At 35.4% G+C, this 15,824-nt stretch overlaps 1 protein-coding gene across 1 annotated transcript in view; it reads left to right on the forward strand.

The window, feature by feature from the left end:
* The window catches only part of LOC114333072 (ubiquinone biosynthesis monooxygenase COQ6, mitochondrial), a 111,852-nt gene that overhangs the window by 90,173 nt on the left and 5,855 nt on the right, over positions 1 to 15,824 (forward strand). Inside the window, exons 6-7 of the mRNA XM_028282897.2 lie at positions 5,301 to 5,467; positions 9,567 to 9,601. Of these exons, the coding sequence (XP_028138698.2) occupies positions 5,301 to 5,467; positions 9,567 to 9,596 (197 nt within the window). The 3' untranslated portion in view covers positions 9,597 to 9,601. The remainder of the gene's footprint in view (positions 1 to 5,300; positions 5,468 to 9,566; positions 9,602 to 15,824) is intronic.

Below are 15,824 nucleotides of genomic sequence, written 5' to 3' on the forward strand. Positions count from 1 at the left end.
TACCGGCCACTAGAGATTTGGAAAACAAAAATATCGATGAAATAAATCAGCTATTAACCGATACATTAGCAAAGGCGGGAAAAGAGGTAGCACAAACAAGAATAAAAAAGGAAAACTATATTTCCCAGGAAACAAAAAACCTCATGAGCAAAAGAAAAACATTAATAGAACAAGATAAGAGAAACACAGTAGATTACAAAGAGGTAAACAAAGCTATCAGAAGGAACATCAAGGAAAGTCAAAGGAGAGTACAGGAAGAAAAAATAGAAAAAACCATTGAACAAAATAAAAATATGAAGTGCTTAAAACCACAGCTTGGAAGCATACAGATTAATAGTATAAAGAACAAAGAAGGCATAGAGACCAATAATATAAAAGAAATTATACAAATAACACAAGAATATTATAAAAACCTCTACAATACAAAACAGAAACCAACACAAGAAATCCTTAAGAAATTACAAATAAAAATAAAAAATGTCAATTCCGACTTACAACCAGAAATCAGTAAGAATGAGATAAAAAGAGCACTCAAGGAGATGAAGAATAATAAATCGCCAGGAAAAGACGGGATAACTGTAGAAATGCTAAAAAATGGTGGGAAAACAACTAGAGAAGTTTTGTACACACTTATGAATAAAATATTAATGACAAAACAAATACCCAACACTTGTAACGAAGCAGTAACATTGTTACTATTTAAGAAAGAAAGGAGATAAAAAGGATCTAAAGAATTACAGACCCATAACTTTACTAAATGTGATGTACAAACTATTAACCAAGAGATATTAACAAACAGGTTAACAACTAAATTAGATGGATACCAGGCAAGAGAACAAGCCGGATTTAGAAAAAGCTTCAGTACAAGTGACCACCTTTTAACGATGAAGATATTAATCGAAAAAGCTAACGAATATCATATCCCGCTATATATGGCATTTATTGACTTCGAAAAAGCATTTGATAGTGTGGAACACTGGGCAGTAAAGAATTCCCTACAAAACAGCAGAATAGACTACAGATATACCGACTTAATTACAAATATATATGATAAGGCAACAACAACTATCAAGCTAATGAAACAAACGGAGCCTATTAAAATAAACCGAGGAGTAAGACAAGGAGATACCATCTCGCCCAAGCTATTCAACCAAGCGCTAGAAGATGTGTTCAAACAACTGCACTGGGATGGTTTGGGTATAAACATAAACGGGCAATCTGAATCACTTACGATATGCTGATGATATTGTATTAATAGCAGAAAGAAGTGAAGAATTACAAAGAATGATGGAAGAACTAGATAGAGAATCGACAAAGATAGGACTGAAGATGAATTACAGTAAAACAAAAACCATGACCAATCAACAAGAAGAACTAGTAATTACAGTGGCACAAACAAGAATAGAACAAGTAAAAGAATATACAGGGTGGTTCATCTTATTCGCCTCGGTCTCTGTACGGAATACCACTTGATATTTTAAAAAAATTTCTTCACAGAAATATACAGGGCCTTTAATACTACAACCTAAAAATAATGTGAATTATACAGGGTGTTCCAAAAAAGAGTGGTATATCAAAGTTATATTTTTTCTTATGGAATGCCCTATATCTGATGACATTATTGAATTGACCTTAAAAAATAAGCTACACTTTCATAAGGGTTCCCTATACCTAAATACAGGGTGTTTTGATTTATTTCGATTTTTATAAAAATGTAAGGTTTTAGAAAAAAATAAATATCTACCAATCTAAGAAGCAGTAACAAATTCTTTCTTGGATCTTAATAAAAGACCATTTAGCATACTTAAACAGATGCTTATCGCAACAAAATTTCTTACAGGGTGGTCAAAACATGAGATTGTTTTATTCACAAATTCAAGCTGTAATAACTTACTTATTTTAAATAGAACACCCTGTATCTTACTAGTCTATTGCGTAGAAAATTTACTTAGCTTTCAATTTGTACTAGGGTTTCCTATACCTATCTTTTTACAGGGCGGTCAAAATATTAGATTGTTCTATTAACAAATTCAAGCTGTAATAACTTACTTATTTTAAATGGAACACCCTGTATCTTACTAGTCTATCGAGTAGAAAATTTACTTAGCTTTCAATTCTTATTAGGGTTTCCTATACCTATCTCCCTTCATTTTTTAAATATTTAAAGATTTCCTAATTTGTAAGCTTTAAAAATTAGAACTACATAAGTACCTATGTCGTGTTTATGTACAACACATCACCAACACCGGCAATATACTTAGACAAGATACTGTCATTAATGAAATTTTCAGTGTTATCATGTAGTCACACAGAGTGTTGTATTATTTTAGTTGATTTTGGCCTGCATGTGAAATTGAATAATACGTTTATTTTAAACTGCATACCCTATATTAGATGCCGTATTCTGGAAGATATTTAAATTATATTTCATTCCGTATAAGCATTTTCCATATCTTAACCCAACGGTTATTAAGTAAATTTAAGAACGCCACTTTTTGTTTGAATCTTTAAATCGCAATTACAAACAATTAAATGCAATGGCTACTTTGACGAAAACGAGCCTATTGTACAAAAATATGTAAAAATGGGTATTTACAGAATAACATGGGAATTTATATCTACAGAATAACATGTGTATTGAGAATGTTAACATGGAATTGAAGAGATTTTAAATATCTTCCATTATAAAGAATAGAATATCGAGTATGTCATTTAAAATAAGAACACTCTGTGTGATTAAATGATAAAAATGTGAATTTTTTTAATGAAACTATCTTGACTAAGATATTTAAGTATATTGCCGGTGTTGGTGATGTGTTGTACATAACCACGACATAGGTACTTAATTCTAATTTTTAAAGCTTACAAATTAGGAAATCTTTAAATATTTAAGAAATGAAGGGAGATAGGTATAGGAAACCCTAATAAGAATTGAAAGCTAAGTAAATTTTCTACTCGATAGACTAGTAAGATACAGGGTGTTCCATTTAAAATAAGTAAGTTATTACAGCTTGAATTTGTTAATAGAAAAATCTAATATTTTGACCGCCCTGTAAAAAGATAGGTATAAGAAACTCTAGTACAAATTGAAAGCTAAGTAAATTTTCTACGCGATAGACTAGTAAGATACAGGGTGTTCCATTTAAAATAAGTAAGTTATTACAGCTTGAATTTGTTAATAGAACAATCTCATATTTTGACCACCCTGTAACAAATTTTGTTACAATAAGCATCTGTTTAAGTATGCTAAATAGTATATTATTAAGATCCAAGAAAGAATTTGTTACTGCTCCTTAGATTCGCAGATATTTATTTTTTTCTAAAACCTTACATTTTTATAAAAATCGAAATAAATCAAAACACCCTGTATTTAGGTATAGGGAACCCTTATGAAAGTATAGCTTATTTTTTAAGGTAAATTCAATAATGTCATCAGATATAGGGCATTCCATAAGAAAAAATATAACTTTGATATACCACTCTTTTTTGGAACACCCTGTATAATTCACATTATTTTTAGGTTGTAGTATTAAAGGCCCTGTATATTTCTGTGAAGAAATTTTTTTAAAGTATCAAGTGGTTTTCTGTACAGAGACCGAGGCGAATAAGATGAACCACCCTGTATATATATATATATATATATATATATATATATATATATATATATATATATATATATATATATATCTAGGACAAATCACTAGATTAAATAGAGAAAATCAGACCGAAGAAATAAAGAGAAGAATAAGGTTGGCCTGGGCATCATTCGGAAAACTGTCTTATATTCTAACTAAAGAACAGAAAATACCCGCAATACCTAAAAACAAAAGTCTTCAATCAATGTATACTCCCTGTTTTAATATATGGCTCTCAGACATAGACGTTTACAAAAGAGAATATGGAAAAAATAGCAAAGACAGAAAGAGCCATGGAAAGACAAATGCTGAACATTAAATTATCAGACAGGAAAAGAAACGAATGGATCCGTAACAAAACAAAAGTGAAAGACGTCTCTACCCAAGTAGCAAAGCTTAAATGGAAGTTCGCCGGACACACCCTACGGCAGAAGGATGAAAGATGGACTAAGATGGTAATACATTGGAGACCATGGAACCACAAACGAAAAAGGGGAAGGCCACAGATGCGATGGTCAGATGACCTGAAGAAACACACTGGGTCAAAATGGATGCAAATTGCCCAAGATAGAGAGGCATGGAAGAAGGAAGAGGAGGCCTATATCCAAGGATGGATGTTTAGGGCTGATTAGATAGATAGATAGATTATTATTATTAAAGCATATTTAGGGTCTCGAAAATTAGCCTCGGGCCTGATTTGAAGTAAAATAGGCTCTGTTTGTCGGATCACAATTTGTCGTACCAGTTAATTGTAAATATTTTTTTCAAACAATCCTGCAAAAATCAGCTCTGTGAGGGTATACATAATTTTGTTATTCTTTTTTATGCGTGCGCATACCCCTCCTCTCCCCCTAGAACAGAAAAGTTATGGTTTCAAAAATTGCAGGATTGTGTAATAATAGCTATTTGTATAACAAGGGAGTAAAGTGCTACTTTTCCTCCCGAGAATGAAGTTTACTGCCCGACGCGTAGCGGAGGGCAGTAATTATTCAAGGGAGGAAAAGGCACTTTACTCCCATGTTATACATATGATTTTTCCACCTTCCTCAAATAACAAGTAATTTTTTCATTTTTAAATAATTTATTTATGTAACTAATTGACAAAATTTATTAGAGAACTAAAACCATCAAGTAGGTGCATGGTACATTATACTAACTGTCAACTGTCAAATATAAGTAAAATTATTAATGTAAACATTGTTAAATCAAAATAACAATTTACTGTTTTTTACTACAAAATACAAGGTGTTCTCTAAATAAACGTTAAAGTCTATAGGTACTTACGTAATAGGTAATAGAATATTGTACAGCGCGTCAATAAGTTATTTCATCAGTGACATTCCATGACGTCACTTTTACTCCCTAGGGAGTAAAAATACATGGGACGTTTTCGTAATCTGACGTTCCAGATTTTTAAACTGTTCCACAATTAAAACTTCCCCTGTTCCAGTGTTCCCATACATCAAAGTTTGTCCGACTAGACACCGTTAAGCTATTAACAAATTCAGCTTGCTATTAATCAACCTTTTTTGGTACGCGGGATCCAAGCCTATAATGCCTCCCATTGTTTTTCTTAGTCGTTTTGTCTCTTGTAGGTATACTCATCTTTTACTGTTTTACTTGGGAAATTCTCATTATTCGTCCTCATTATGTGTTTTCTTTCAGGAAATGTTAGCTACCTGAAAGAATACGAAACCAAAAGGCAACGGGAAAATTTGACTACAATGGTGGCCCTGGAAGGAATGTATAGATTGTATCATACAGAATTTACTCCCATAGTTCTTCTCAGAAGTCTTGGTGTGCAAGCTGTCGACGTTTTAAGTCCTCTAAAGGTAAGCAAATACTACATAGGATCAAAGAGATAACACATACTTATAAACATAAAACACCCGCAAAACTTATCGACGAAAACAACAGATTGATAATAAACAAGAAGAAGCAGAAATATGGAAAAATCAAATGAGTCTGATATACTTAATGAACAATTAATGAAAGCTTTGGAAGAAACTAAAAATGGAAAAGTGGCTGGTCCGTCATGCTACCTAAAAAATTTAACTCAAAAAGATGTAACGCAACGACTACCTTTTGATAAGTCTTATGTGTCATTCACGAAAAGTATTTCTATATCTTCTTCTTCTTAGCCTTCTATCGTCCACGTTTGGACATAGGCCTCTCCCAACTCCTTCCATCGGTCTCTATCCTGAGCAACATATTTCCAATTCGTTCCGGCTACTGTTTTAATATCATCAACCCATCTCATCTGTGGTCTTCCTCTCGGTCGTTTACTTTGGTAAGGTCTCCAATGTTGTATCGTTGCATTCCAACGTTGGTCTTTTTGTCTAACAGTGTGGCCTGCGAAGCTCCATTTAAGTTTGGCAACTTTTGTTGTTATGTCCTCGACTTTTGTTTTTGATCTTACCCAGTCGTTCCTCTTTTTATCTGACAGTCGTATACCTAACATTGCTCTTTCCATAGCTCTTTCTGTTGTGGCTAGTTTATTCATATTTGCCTTGGTTAAGGTCCAGGTTTGACACCCATATGTCATGATAGGAAGGATGCACTGGTTGAACACTTTGGTCCTCAAATATTGAGGTATTTTGCGGTTCTTAAGTATCCAACCAAGTTTTCCAAATCCTGCTCATGCTAGTCTTGCTCTCCTATTATTCCGCACTTTGGTTTTCTTTGTCAAGTTTCAGGATTTGGCCTAGGTAGATATATTCCTGGACTTTTTCTATCTCACTGCCATTTATAGTTATGCGTCTGGGGTCATCTGTGTTTGTCATTATTTTTGTTTTCTTCATGTTCATTTTCAGGCCGACGTATTGGGAGCTGCCTGCGAGTTCCTCTGTCATAATTTGCAGTTCCTCGAATGAGCTCGCTATAATCACAATGTCGTCAGCGAATCTGAGGTGGTTTAGCTTCTTGCCATTAACGTTAATGCCATAGGTTGACCAATTTGTCGTTTTGAAGACGTCTTCTAGTGCTAGGTTGAAAAGCTTTGGCGATATTACGTCTCCTTGTCTCACGCCTCTCTTAATAGGGATGGGATTTGTATTTTGGTCTAGTTGTACTATCATAGTTGCATTTTCATATATATTATGTATTAGTTGTCTATATCTCGAATATATTCTACAATTATTAATAGCTTGTTCTATGGCCCACATCTTGATACTATCAAACGCCTTTTCATAGTCTACGAAGGCAAGAAATACGGGTAGTTGGTATTCATTTGCCTTCTCTATCAATGTTCTCATTGTCAGCAGATGGTCTGATGTACTATATCCTTTGCGGAAGCCAGCCAGGATTTCCACAGTTTTCACTGTATTCCTTCACTCAACCGTTCTCTCCAGCTTTTTCTGTTTCGCTAGTCCCCTTCCTGTAGATTTCTTCTCTCCATTGCTTCGTCCACTTCATCTCTGAAGCATCTTCGGGGTCTGCCTCTCTTCCTTTTTCCTATCGGGCTCCACTCTGTTATTCGGTTGATCCAACGATTTTGGTCTGCTCTTCTGACATGTCCGTACCAGATTAATCTCTTCTGTTCGATGTAGTCTAAAATAAAAATCATTTTTTAATAATATTGTGGCTTATTTCCCATTATAAATAGTTAAAAAAGTAGTCTATTATGTCTGAGTTCATTCCCATTCTTCTCTTAATCTCTATGATATTTATTCTATCTCTCCTCGTTACTCTGCAGCTTCTCCTTAGGAATTCCATCTCTGTTGCTCTTATTTTGTTTTTGGATTTCTTATGTATTGTCCAATTTTCACACCCATAAGTGAGGATACTTCTTGTCATAATATTACATATTCTTCTTTTTGTTTGTATGCTGATGTTCTTATTCCACAGTATCCGGTATCAGTTTTCGTATGCAGTCTCTTGTTTGTCCTTATCTATTTTTTATCTTCCTCAGTGGTTCCTTTGTTTGATATTATAAAACCTAAATACTTGTACTTATCTGTTCCTCTGAATTGTTTACCTTCGTCTATTTCCAGTTGTTTTATTTCTGTATTCTCCGTTGTTAGGTATTCAGTTTTCTTTAGGTGTATTTCCATCCCATTCTTTGTATATTTCTGTTCCAGCTTCCTCATCATAAAACTGAGGTCATCTTCGTCTTGTGCGATCACTATTTGGTCGTCAGCAAAACTTAGGATATATAGATATTCGTTCCTTTATCATATATACCCATTCCTTCTCACTTTCTTTTCCATGGTTTCAGGGTCTTTTCCAGGAATATTTTGAACAGGGTAGGGGGATGTGGAGCAGCCCTGTAGTAGTCCCTTTGTCGTCTTAAATGGACTGCATATTCGATTGCCCATTTTGATAGCTACTGTGTTATTCTTGTAGAGTGCTTTCTACGAATCATATACTCATCTGGATTAGAATATGGAAAAAGATAAGCGAAAGCATAAGTTAAAGCCAGATGGGTTTCAAGAGTCCGTGCACCAGAGATGCTTTATTCGTGATGCAAATATTTTTCCAACAATGCCTGCATCAGCAGAGAAATGTTTTCTCATGTTTTATAGATTATTAGAAAGTATTAGATAGCGAAGCCCGACAAACTTATAGATCTACTCAAACAAATTGGTTAGATGGTAAAGACATACGGATTATCAAGAACTTTTATTGGAACCAGTCAACTCACATAAAAGTCGAAAATATGACAACTGTATATACTGTGTATACTGTCGCCTCTCCTGTTTAATTTATATTCTGCGTCCATTTTCCAAAAGTCCTTAGAATGTATAGAAATGGGAATAAAAGTGAACGGAAAACCTATTAATAACATCCAATATGTGCCAATGATAAGAAAGACTTACAGTTTCTAATAAATAAAGTCAATACCATGGTCTTAAAATAAATATATAAGTAGAAAACAAAGTGCATGGTCATCAGCAAACGTAATCTAGACAATGTCAGAGTACGAATAGTAAATCAGGACATAGAAAAATTAAAGAAATTTAAGTACTTGGCATGCTGGCTAAACGATAAATGGGATCCTGACAGTGTAGTCAAAATTAGAATCGAAATAGCCAAGAATACTTTATTCAAAATGAAAGTACGATTCTGATACTGAAACCTGAGTCTGACTACTCGATTGTGTGCCATTAAATGCTACGTACTGTCTACATTATTGTACGGAGTTAAGGGATGGACGTTAAAGGTAAGAATCATATTATTTGCGATTCTTTTGAGATGTGGTTGCACCTGTGGTTATTGAAAATACTATGGATCGAGAGAGTATCAAAATGATCGAGTGTTGGAAACAATGCATAAAAATTAGCAACTACTGACAACAGTTTAACGAAGAAAAGTAGTTTATTTTGGCCATATCTTTAGAAATGATAAGTATGGTTTTCTGCAGTTGATCTGTATCAGACGACTTACGCCAATGTCAGGACATCAGGGAGGCCAGTACAATAATTATACGATCAGCACAACATAAATAAGAATTCCACTTGATAGTCTTCAACCTCCGATGAGGAGAAGGCACATGAAGAAGATGTCTTGTTATTTCTTATCCATGTGTTTTTTGTTGGTTTAGAGTTTAGGTCTTTCTTTCATTCAATCTCCATTTTATGTGTTAAATTCTATAAGTATTTATTTCTGCAACTATGAAACTTTGTAAATTATTATAAACTTCGTTGTGGTATTATTTACTCGACATTTTTAATTATATTATGAGTTTATTCCGTTTTATTATTCAAATAAAGTATAGAACATAGCTAGATCATCCCGTTTTCATCTTTTAGTAACATCCAGTAAAGTTTTCAGTCTAATTGAACATTTTCTTTACTACCTTCTTTCTTTTTTTTTAAACTTTGTCGTTAGCTGTAGTAATTTTTGTTAATGTATATGATAGTTTTGCTGAAATATAGCAAACTGTGTTTATCAGATGCTAAATTTGATCACCATTTTGTTTTATTTTTTCAGAAAATGATTGTCAAGCATGCTTCCTCATGAAAAATGTAAGTAACCAATTATGTTTATAGCTGTAATAAGTCAATACGAACATCATTGTAGTAATGTATGTAGAGCGTTTCATACCAATCAAAGGTTCTTTATGTCGATTCCAGTTATCGTTTTCGACGTTAAGGGATTTGAACAAATGACGGCGTCCTACCCAACCCAAGATCTTTTAATTTTAAATTACAATTATTTATATGAGCCCAGTTAACCCTTTCGAGTATCAACTCCTAATTGGCAACGGAAGAATTAAAATGAAAAAAAGTATGACTAATTTAAAATAACGATCGAGTTAGTAAAATATATCCATGATTTTATCCGTTATTGAATACAACCTATGCCTTGCTCAGTAATGACCTGTCACAACAGCTGCCATCGTTGGAAAGGAGTATTCTACGTAAAGTAAACTACAATCGGACTACCCCTCCGTCCTAATACATCAACTATCGAACATCCCAACCATACTTAAGAGGCTCAACTTTCTGTGCAGGAGTTATACACTACAAACTATCAGAAACCAAAACTTCAGAGCCCAAAATGTATCTACTCAAAACTGCCTGTTCATCTTTCGGCAATATATTCATCAGACATCCCAGAAGAAAGAAGAAAGCTCCCATTGTTATTCACAAAACTGTTGACCTCAGCATGTAATGAACTTCCTGATGAATACATCGATACCCTGGAGGCAACATCTTTTTTTTTTAGCTTACACTCATATAAATATAGGTATACCTTACTTTAAGCTTTGCACACAGACAAGGAGGGATCGGTTTTCTATGGTTTCCAGATCCCATTTGCACCCCATATTTCAATTATACATGTCCATAGGAAGAATATAATAATAGCCGTAATAGGTCTGGATCCCGCGTATGAAAAAAAAGTTGATTAATAACAAGCTGAAAATTTGTTAATAGCTTAAGGGTGTCTAGTCGGACAAACTTTAATATATGGGAACACTGGAATAGGGAAAGTTTTAATTGTGGAACAGGTTAAAAATTTGGAACGGTCAGACCACGAAAACGTCACATCGACCCATGCAACGAAGACTATAGTAACTCAAAAAACGTTACATTTGACTTACTATTATGGTATTATTCTTCTTTTTAAGCTTTATTTGGTAGAAAAGTATGGTAAATCAAGTATGAATTTTAAGGCAACCAGTAAAGCATTTGCATGTATATAGTAAGTTTACTGATCCACACTCCTGCAGGCGAAAACCATAGTAAGTTGAGTTACTGTAGTCTTCGTTGCAAGAAACAGCGGACGGTATTGCAGATTTTAGGTCCAAACTGTTTGACTTACTATAGTTTTCTCTAGTAAGACTCTAATTTAGTTATTCCGATTAACTACAGAAATGTGTTTTATTATAATTTTTTAAATAGTACTGCTTTGCTTCAATAAATCTTACTAGTAAGTCTAGTCTAGAATAAGTATTTTTTCGTTAACTGTTTCGACGAAAACTATAGTAAGTCTACAGAATTTAGCAAAAAACTATTTTTTGTTATGTTTGATCTGTGAAATCCCTTAAAACCCTTTATATATATAATATAACAGAAATTTAAACTTGTAAGACGTATTTCTTCCAAAGATAACGTCATTTACTGTTACTAAGTATAGAGTAAGTATGTTTTTTTCCTTAATTGCTTCGACGAAAACTATAGTAAGTCTACAAAATTTAGCAAAAAAAATGTGTTTTTTGTTGTTTTAACTATGAAACCCTTTAAAACATTTTACCTAACATATAACAGAAATTTCAGGTTGTAAGGCGTATTTCTTCCAAAGATATCGTCATTTCTTAGAGCGATCTCTTTGCGAAAAAATTTTCAAACGTGATTATCTCAGTTCAACCAAAACTGATTTACAATAGTCTTCGTTGCGTGGGTCGACATGTATTTTGTCGAACAGAACATCCAATTGATTTGTTACCCTTTCATTAAACTCTCATGCAAAAATCAGGCTGCTATTTATCACCTGTCATAATTCCTGTCATTTGACATATTCTACTTGTTCCACTTATTATAATTCCCATTTGGTGATAAATAGCAGCCTGATTTTTGCATGAGAGTTTAATGAAAGGGTAACAAATCGATTGGAAGTTCTGTCGGACAAAATACATCTGACGTTTTCGTGGTCTGACGTTTTCGTGGTTTTCGGGTTCCAAAATTTTAACTGGTTCCCCAATTAAAACTTCCCCTGTTCCAGTGTTTCTATATATCAAAGTTTGTCCGACTAGACACCCTTAAGCTATTAAAACATTTTCAGCTTGCTATTAATCAACTTTTTTCATACGCGGGATCCAGACCTATAATAGATATAATAATAATTGCCCTCAACGCGAAATAAAGTCAAAATTTCATAAATAATCACTCATCTTAAATTTCATTCACATTTTATCTCATTCAAAATAGGGAACTTGCACATTTTTTTATTACATAATAATGTTCAGTTTTGTATAAAAATGAGATTTCCAAAATTTCACGCTTCAAAAACTCATAATAACTTAGAAGTATAAATTTAAAGTCTTCTTTATCTTAAAATAGTTCAAACGACCCGTGACGTCGCATAGTTTACCTATGTGGTTCCGTTTATGGTTATATTTACGTATATTCTTCTTCTTCTTTAGTTTATTGGCCTCCAGCTACTTGGGTATTTGGCCAGCTCGTCGTTGGGGAATAATGGAAAAATATTTATATTCTAATGACATGTATCATATGTCGTTGTAATAATATATACTAGTTTGTTGAGAACCCAGGCCAGAATAAAATAAAATAAAAAAAAAGTTTGTTGAGATTGGAGTTTGATCCAGTTTTTGAAGGAAAGGAAAGAAGGTTTACTATTGAAAATAAAACCATTTTGTAAAAGTACAAATTTTCTATGAATAGTTCAAACCATCAAAAACACTTTTAACGTCACATAACATAGAGTTATATATTAGCATAGAGAGAGTGTTATTCAGAGCGAAGTGACGACACCATCTTTTTTATTTGTATTAGTGCTGTTTCACTCTTACGCATAGTAAAGCTGCGACAGTTGTCCTCCCCTTCCGTACCTATACTCACACTTCAATGTCATCTTAGTTTCTCGATACAGTGTGTTAGAAAGAGATGCCGCAAACCAGTCCATGAGATCTTGTCGTCAGGAAGCGCGGAAGGTAGGCTCACTCTATGTTAATATATACCCAAAGATCTTATACACATAGATTTGGATAACTCCGAAAAATAGCGTAACGAGGAGCAGTTTGGGTCGGTGGTCTATCTATCTCGCTCTACGGGCGCTTAGCTTTCTCTCTCTAGCATATGATGGCTGCCGCCTTTTTGTCACTGTCGTTCCGTTACTCCCACCTCTTGGCAGATACACTCATACTCGTACGACAGACAAAGATAGCTAGACCACCGTACTTGATATCGACGTTACACCCCGATGCATTGAGTGGCATATCCCTAGCCAAGTCTATTCTCGTTACATGTCTCTATATATACCTCTATGGTCACATAACTGTATTTTTTACTGACGTTTATAATGTCTAATTTAAAATTATATATACAATTGGTGTAGAATGTAAACATACAACTCCGTGACGTCACGACGCGTTTTGGGGTGGCTGGTATAAGTTGAATTTTTAGTCGTCTTTAGGGGCCAAACGAAAGACACACAAAACTTTTTTATCTTTGCTACAGGTTCTAAATTATTGTAGCGTGATTAGTGTAATTACTTCTAATTACAATAAAACTAGCGGTTCGTAATTTATATACGACTTTATTTTTTATTTATACAAGTTTACTTTACAAACTTTAGCTTAAGACTAAACTCTATTCACAAAAATTATGCCTTATATATCCTAGTCGTTATTCTCGATCATTCCGGGCTAAGCCAGCTCTCCGACTATCGTGTGACCTTCCAACAACCGCGCATCGGTTCCACGTATAGCGTGCTTTGATCTAGACTTTTCTCGGCTTACGCCTTGCGGCTGGTGACTCATTGTTTTGCTACATTGCTCCCCTCTTAAGATCTGAGCGTCCCGATCAGCAACTCTAGATGAAGGCCCAGGATGGCGGAATCTACACGACTCTCCAGCTTTGCATACACCCTTCAAGAAGAAATAACAGTCTACTGTCTTTGAAGGATCCGACATCTTCGGGTTCATGCAACACACAGTAATTCGTACGCCAGTTTCTCTGAAGACCACTTCAAGCATGCTTCTCACAATCTTCCAATCCAGATTTTCTACTGCATGGCCTATTTTTGGTAAAGCCAAATCTTTGATGTCATAATTACACACGATTTTCTTCAAATTACTTAGAGCACGCCATATGTTCTCATAGCTTGGCGTGTCCGTATAAGACTTCCTGGTCACCATATACAGCAAAGATCGAGGACCATCTTCCAATCGCAGTACTCTTCCAATTTTAGGCTGCTGATTTCTTAACTCGTCCAGGCGGCCGAACTTTCTATTGAATACGGACGAGATTCCTTTAGTCATCTCGAGGTCTTGGGCAACACAGTGGGCTAGAGAGACGTTTTCTGGAACACCAAACAGATCTTGCTGAACTTCTGTGGTCACGCCGAATCTAGCACTCTTTCTTTCTGCGTAATTTGACATAAATTCCTTAAAACTTGGCTGTGGTGCATCTTTCATCTCCTGTTGGAGGACTCGGGCTTCCTCTGTTTCATTTGAGCCAGCATATGGTGCGAGACGATTTATGTGAATAACTTTTGGTTTACCGTTTGGCAACTTCTTAATTCTGTATATTACGTCATTTATTTTCTTCTTAACTTCATACGGACCTTCCCATTGTCTTTGCAGTTTAGGACACAGGCCTCGACGACGTTGTGGATTATAAAGCCAGACAAGATCACCTACTTCGAAGCTTTCATTCTTACAGCGAGAATCATATTGATCTTTCATTCTGTCACTGGCTATCTGGATGTGTTGTCGGGCAAGTTCATGAATGTTGTTCATTCGTAACTTCAGGCGGTCTACGTATTCTTCGCCTGCAACATATTCCTCGGAAGGTCTGCAGCCAAACTCTAGGTCGCAGGGCAAACGAACTTCACGACCCAACATCAGGCAGGTTGGTGTTTGACCTGTAGTTTCATTCCCGGCCGAGCGGTAGGCCATCAGGAATAAATGAATGTGTTGGTCCCAATCTCGCTGATGTTCAGATACAACTTTGGACAAGTGTTTACCCATCGTTCGGTTCATCCTCTCGACCATTCCATCTGATTGAGGATGCAGGGGTGTTGTTCTGGTCTTATTGGCACCAATCAATTTACAAACGTTTTGGAAAAGAGCTGACTCAAAGTTTCGCCCTTGTTCGGAGTGGATCTCCAAGGGAACACCAAATCGGCTGAAGAATTCTTTAACAAGTACCTCTGCAACGGTAGCAGCTTCTTGATTCGGTAATGCATAGGCCTCGGTCCATTTCGTAAAATAGTCCATGGCTACCAGAATGTATTTATTTCCAGCATCGGTTTCTGGAAATGGACCTGCAATGTCGATTGCTACTCTTTCCATAGGACTTTCAACATTGTACTGTCTCATGGGTGCTCTCTTTTTACCAACTGGACCATTACCGGATGCACACAGTTCACATTTCCGGCACCATCTTCTTACATCATCTTTACAGTTCACCCAATAGAACCGTTCTCGAACCTTTTGCAGAGTCTTCGTAATACCAAAGTGTCCACCTGATGTACCGTCATGCAACTGACGCAATACTTCTGACACTTTACTTTTAGGTACAATCAACTGCAGCTTAGATTCTGTACCATCATCGTTCTCAAAGGTTCTGTACAGAAGATCATCTTTTAGTACCAGGCAATTCCATTGGCTCCAGTAGGCCTTGACTTCTGGACTACATGCACTAATGTTCTGCCAACTAGGTCTTTCACCTTGCCGCATCCAATCCAATACTCTTTTTATACATGGATCATCTTCTTGGGCGTTTTGTAACTGTTGGGGCTGCCATTGCTCATTAACTACGGTGGTTCGTCTCACGGGGCAAAATCGTTCCTCTAATTTGGCACAGTGATTACAATTTGCACTGCATGGTCGTCTCGAAAGGGCATCAGCATTTGAATGAACTCTTCCGGCCCTGTGTTCTATCTCATAATCATATTCTTGCAGTCGTTCTAACCATCTTGCCATCTGGCCCTCTGGATTACGGAATTGTATGAGCCATTTTAGAGCAGCGTGATCTGTTCGAAGAAGGAACTTTCTGCCGT

Source organism: Diabrotica virgifera, chromosome 6, assembly GCF_917563875.1.
Source record: "Diabrotica virgifera virgifera chromosome 6, PGI_DIABVI_V3a".
Lineage (NCBI taxonomy): Eukaryota > Metazoa > Arthropoda > Insecta > Coleoptera > Chrysomelidae > Diabrotica > Diabrotica virgifera.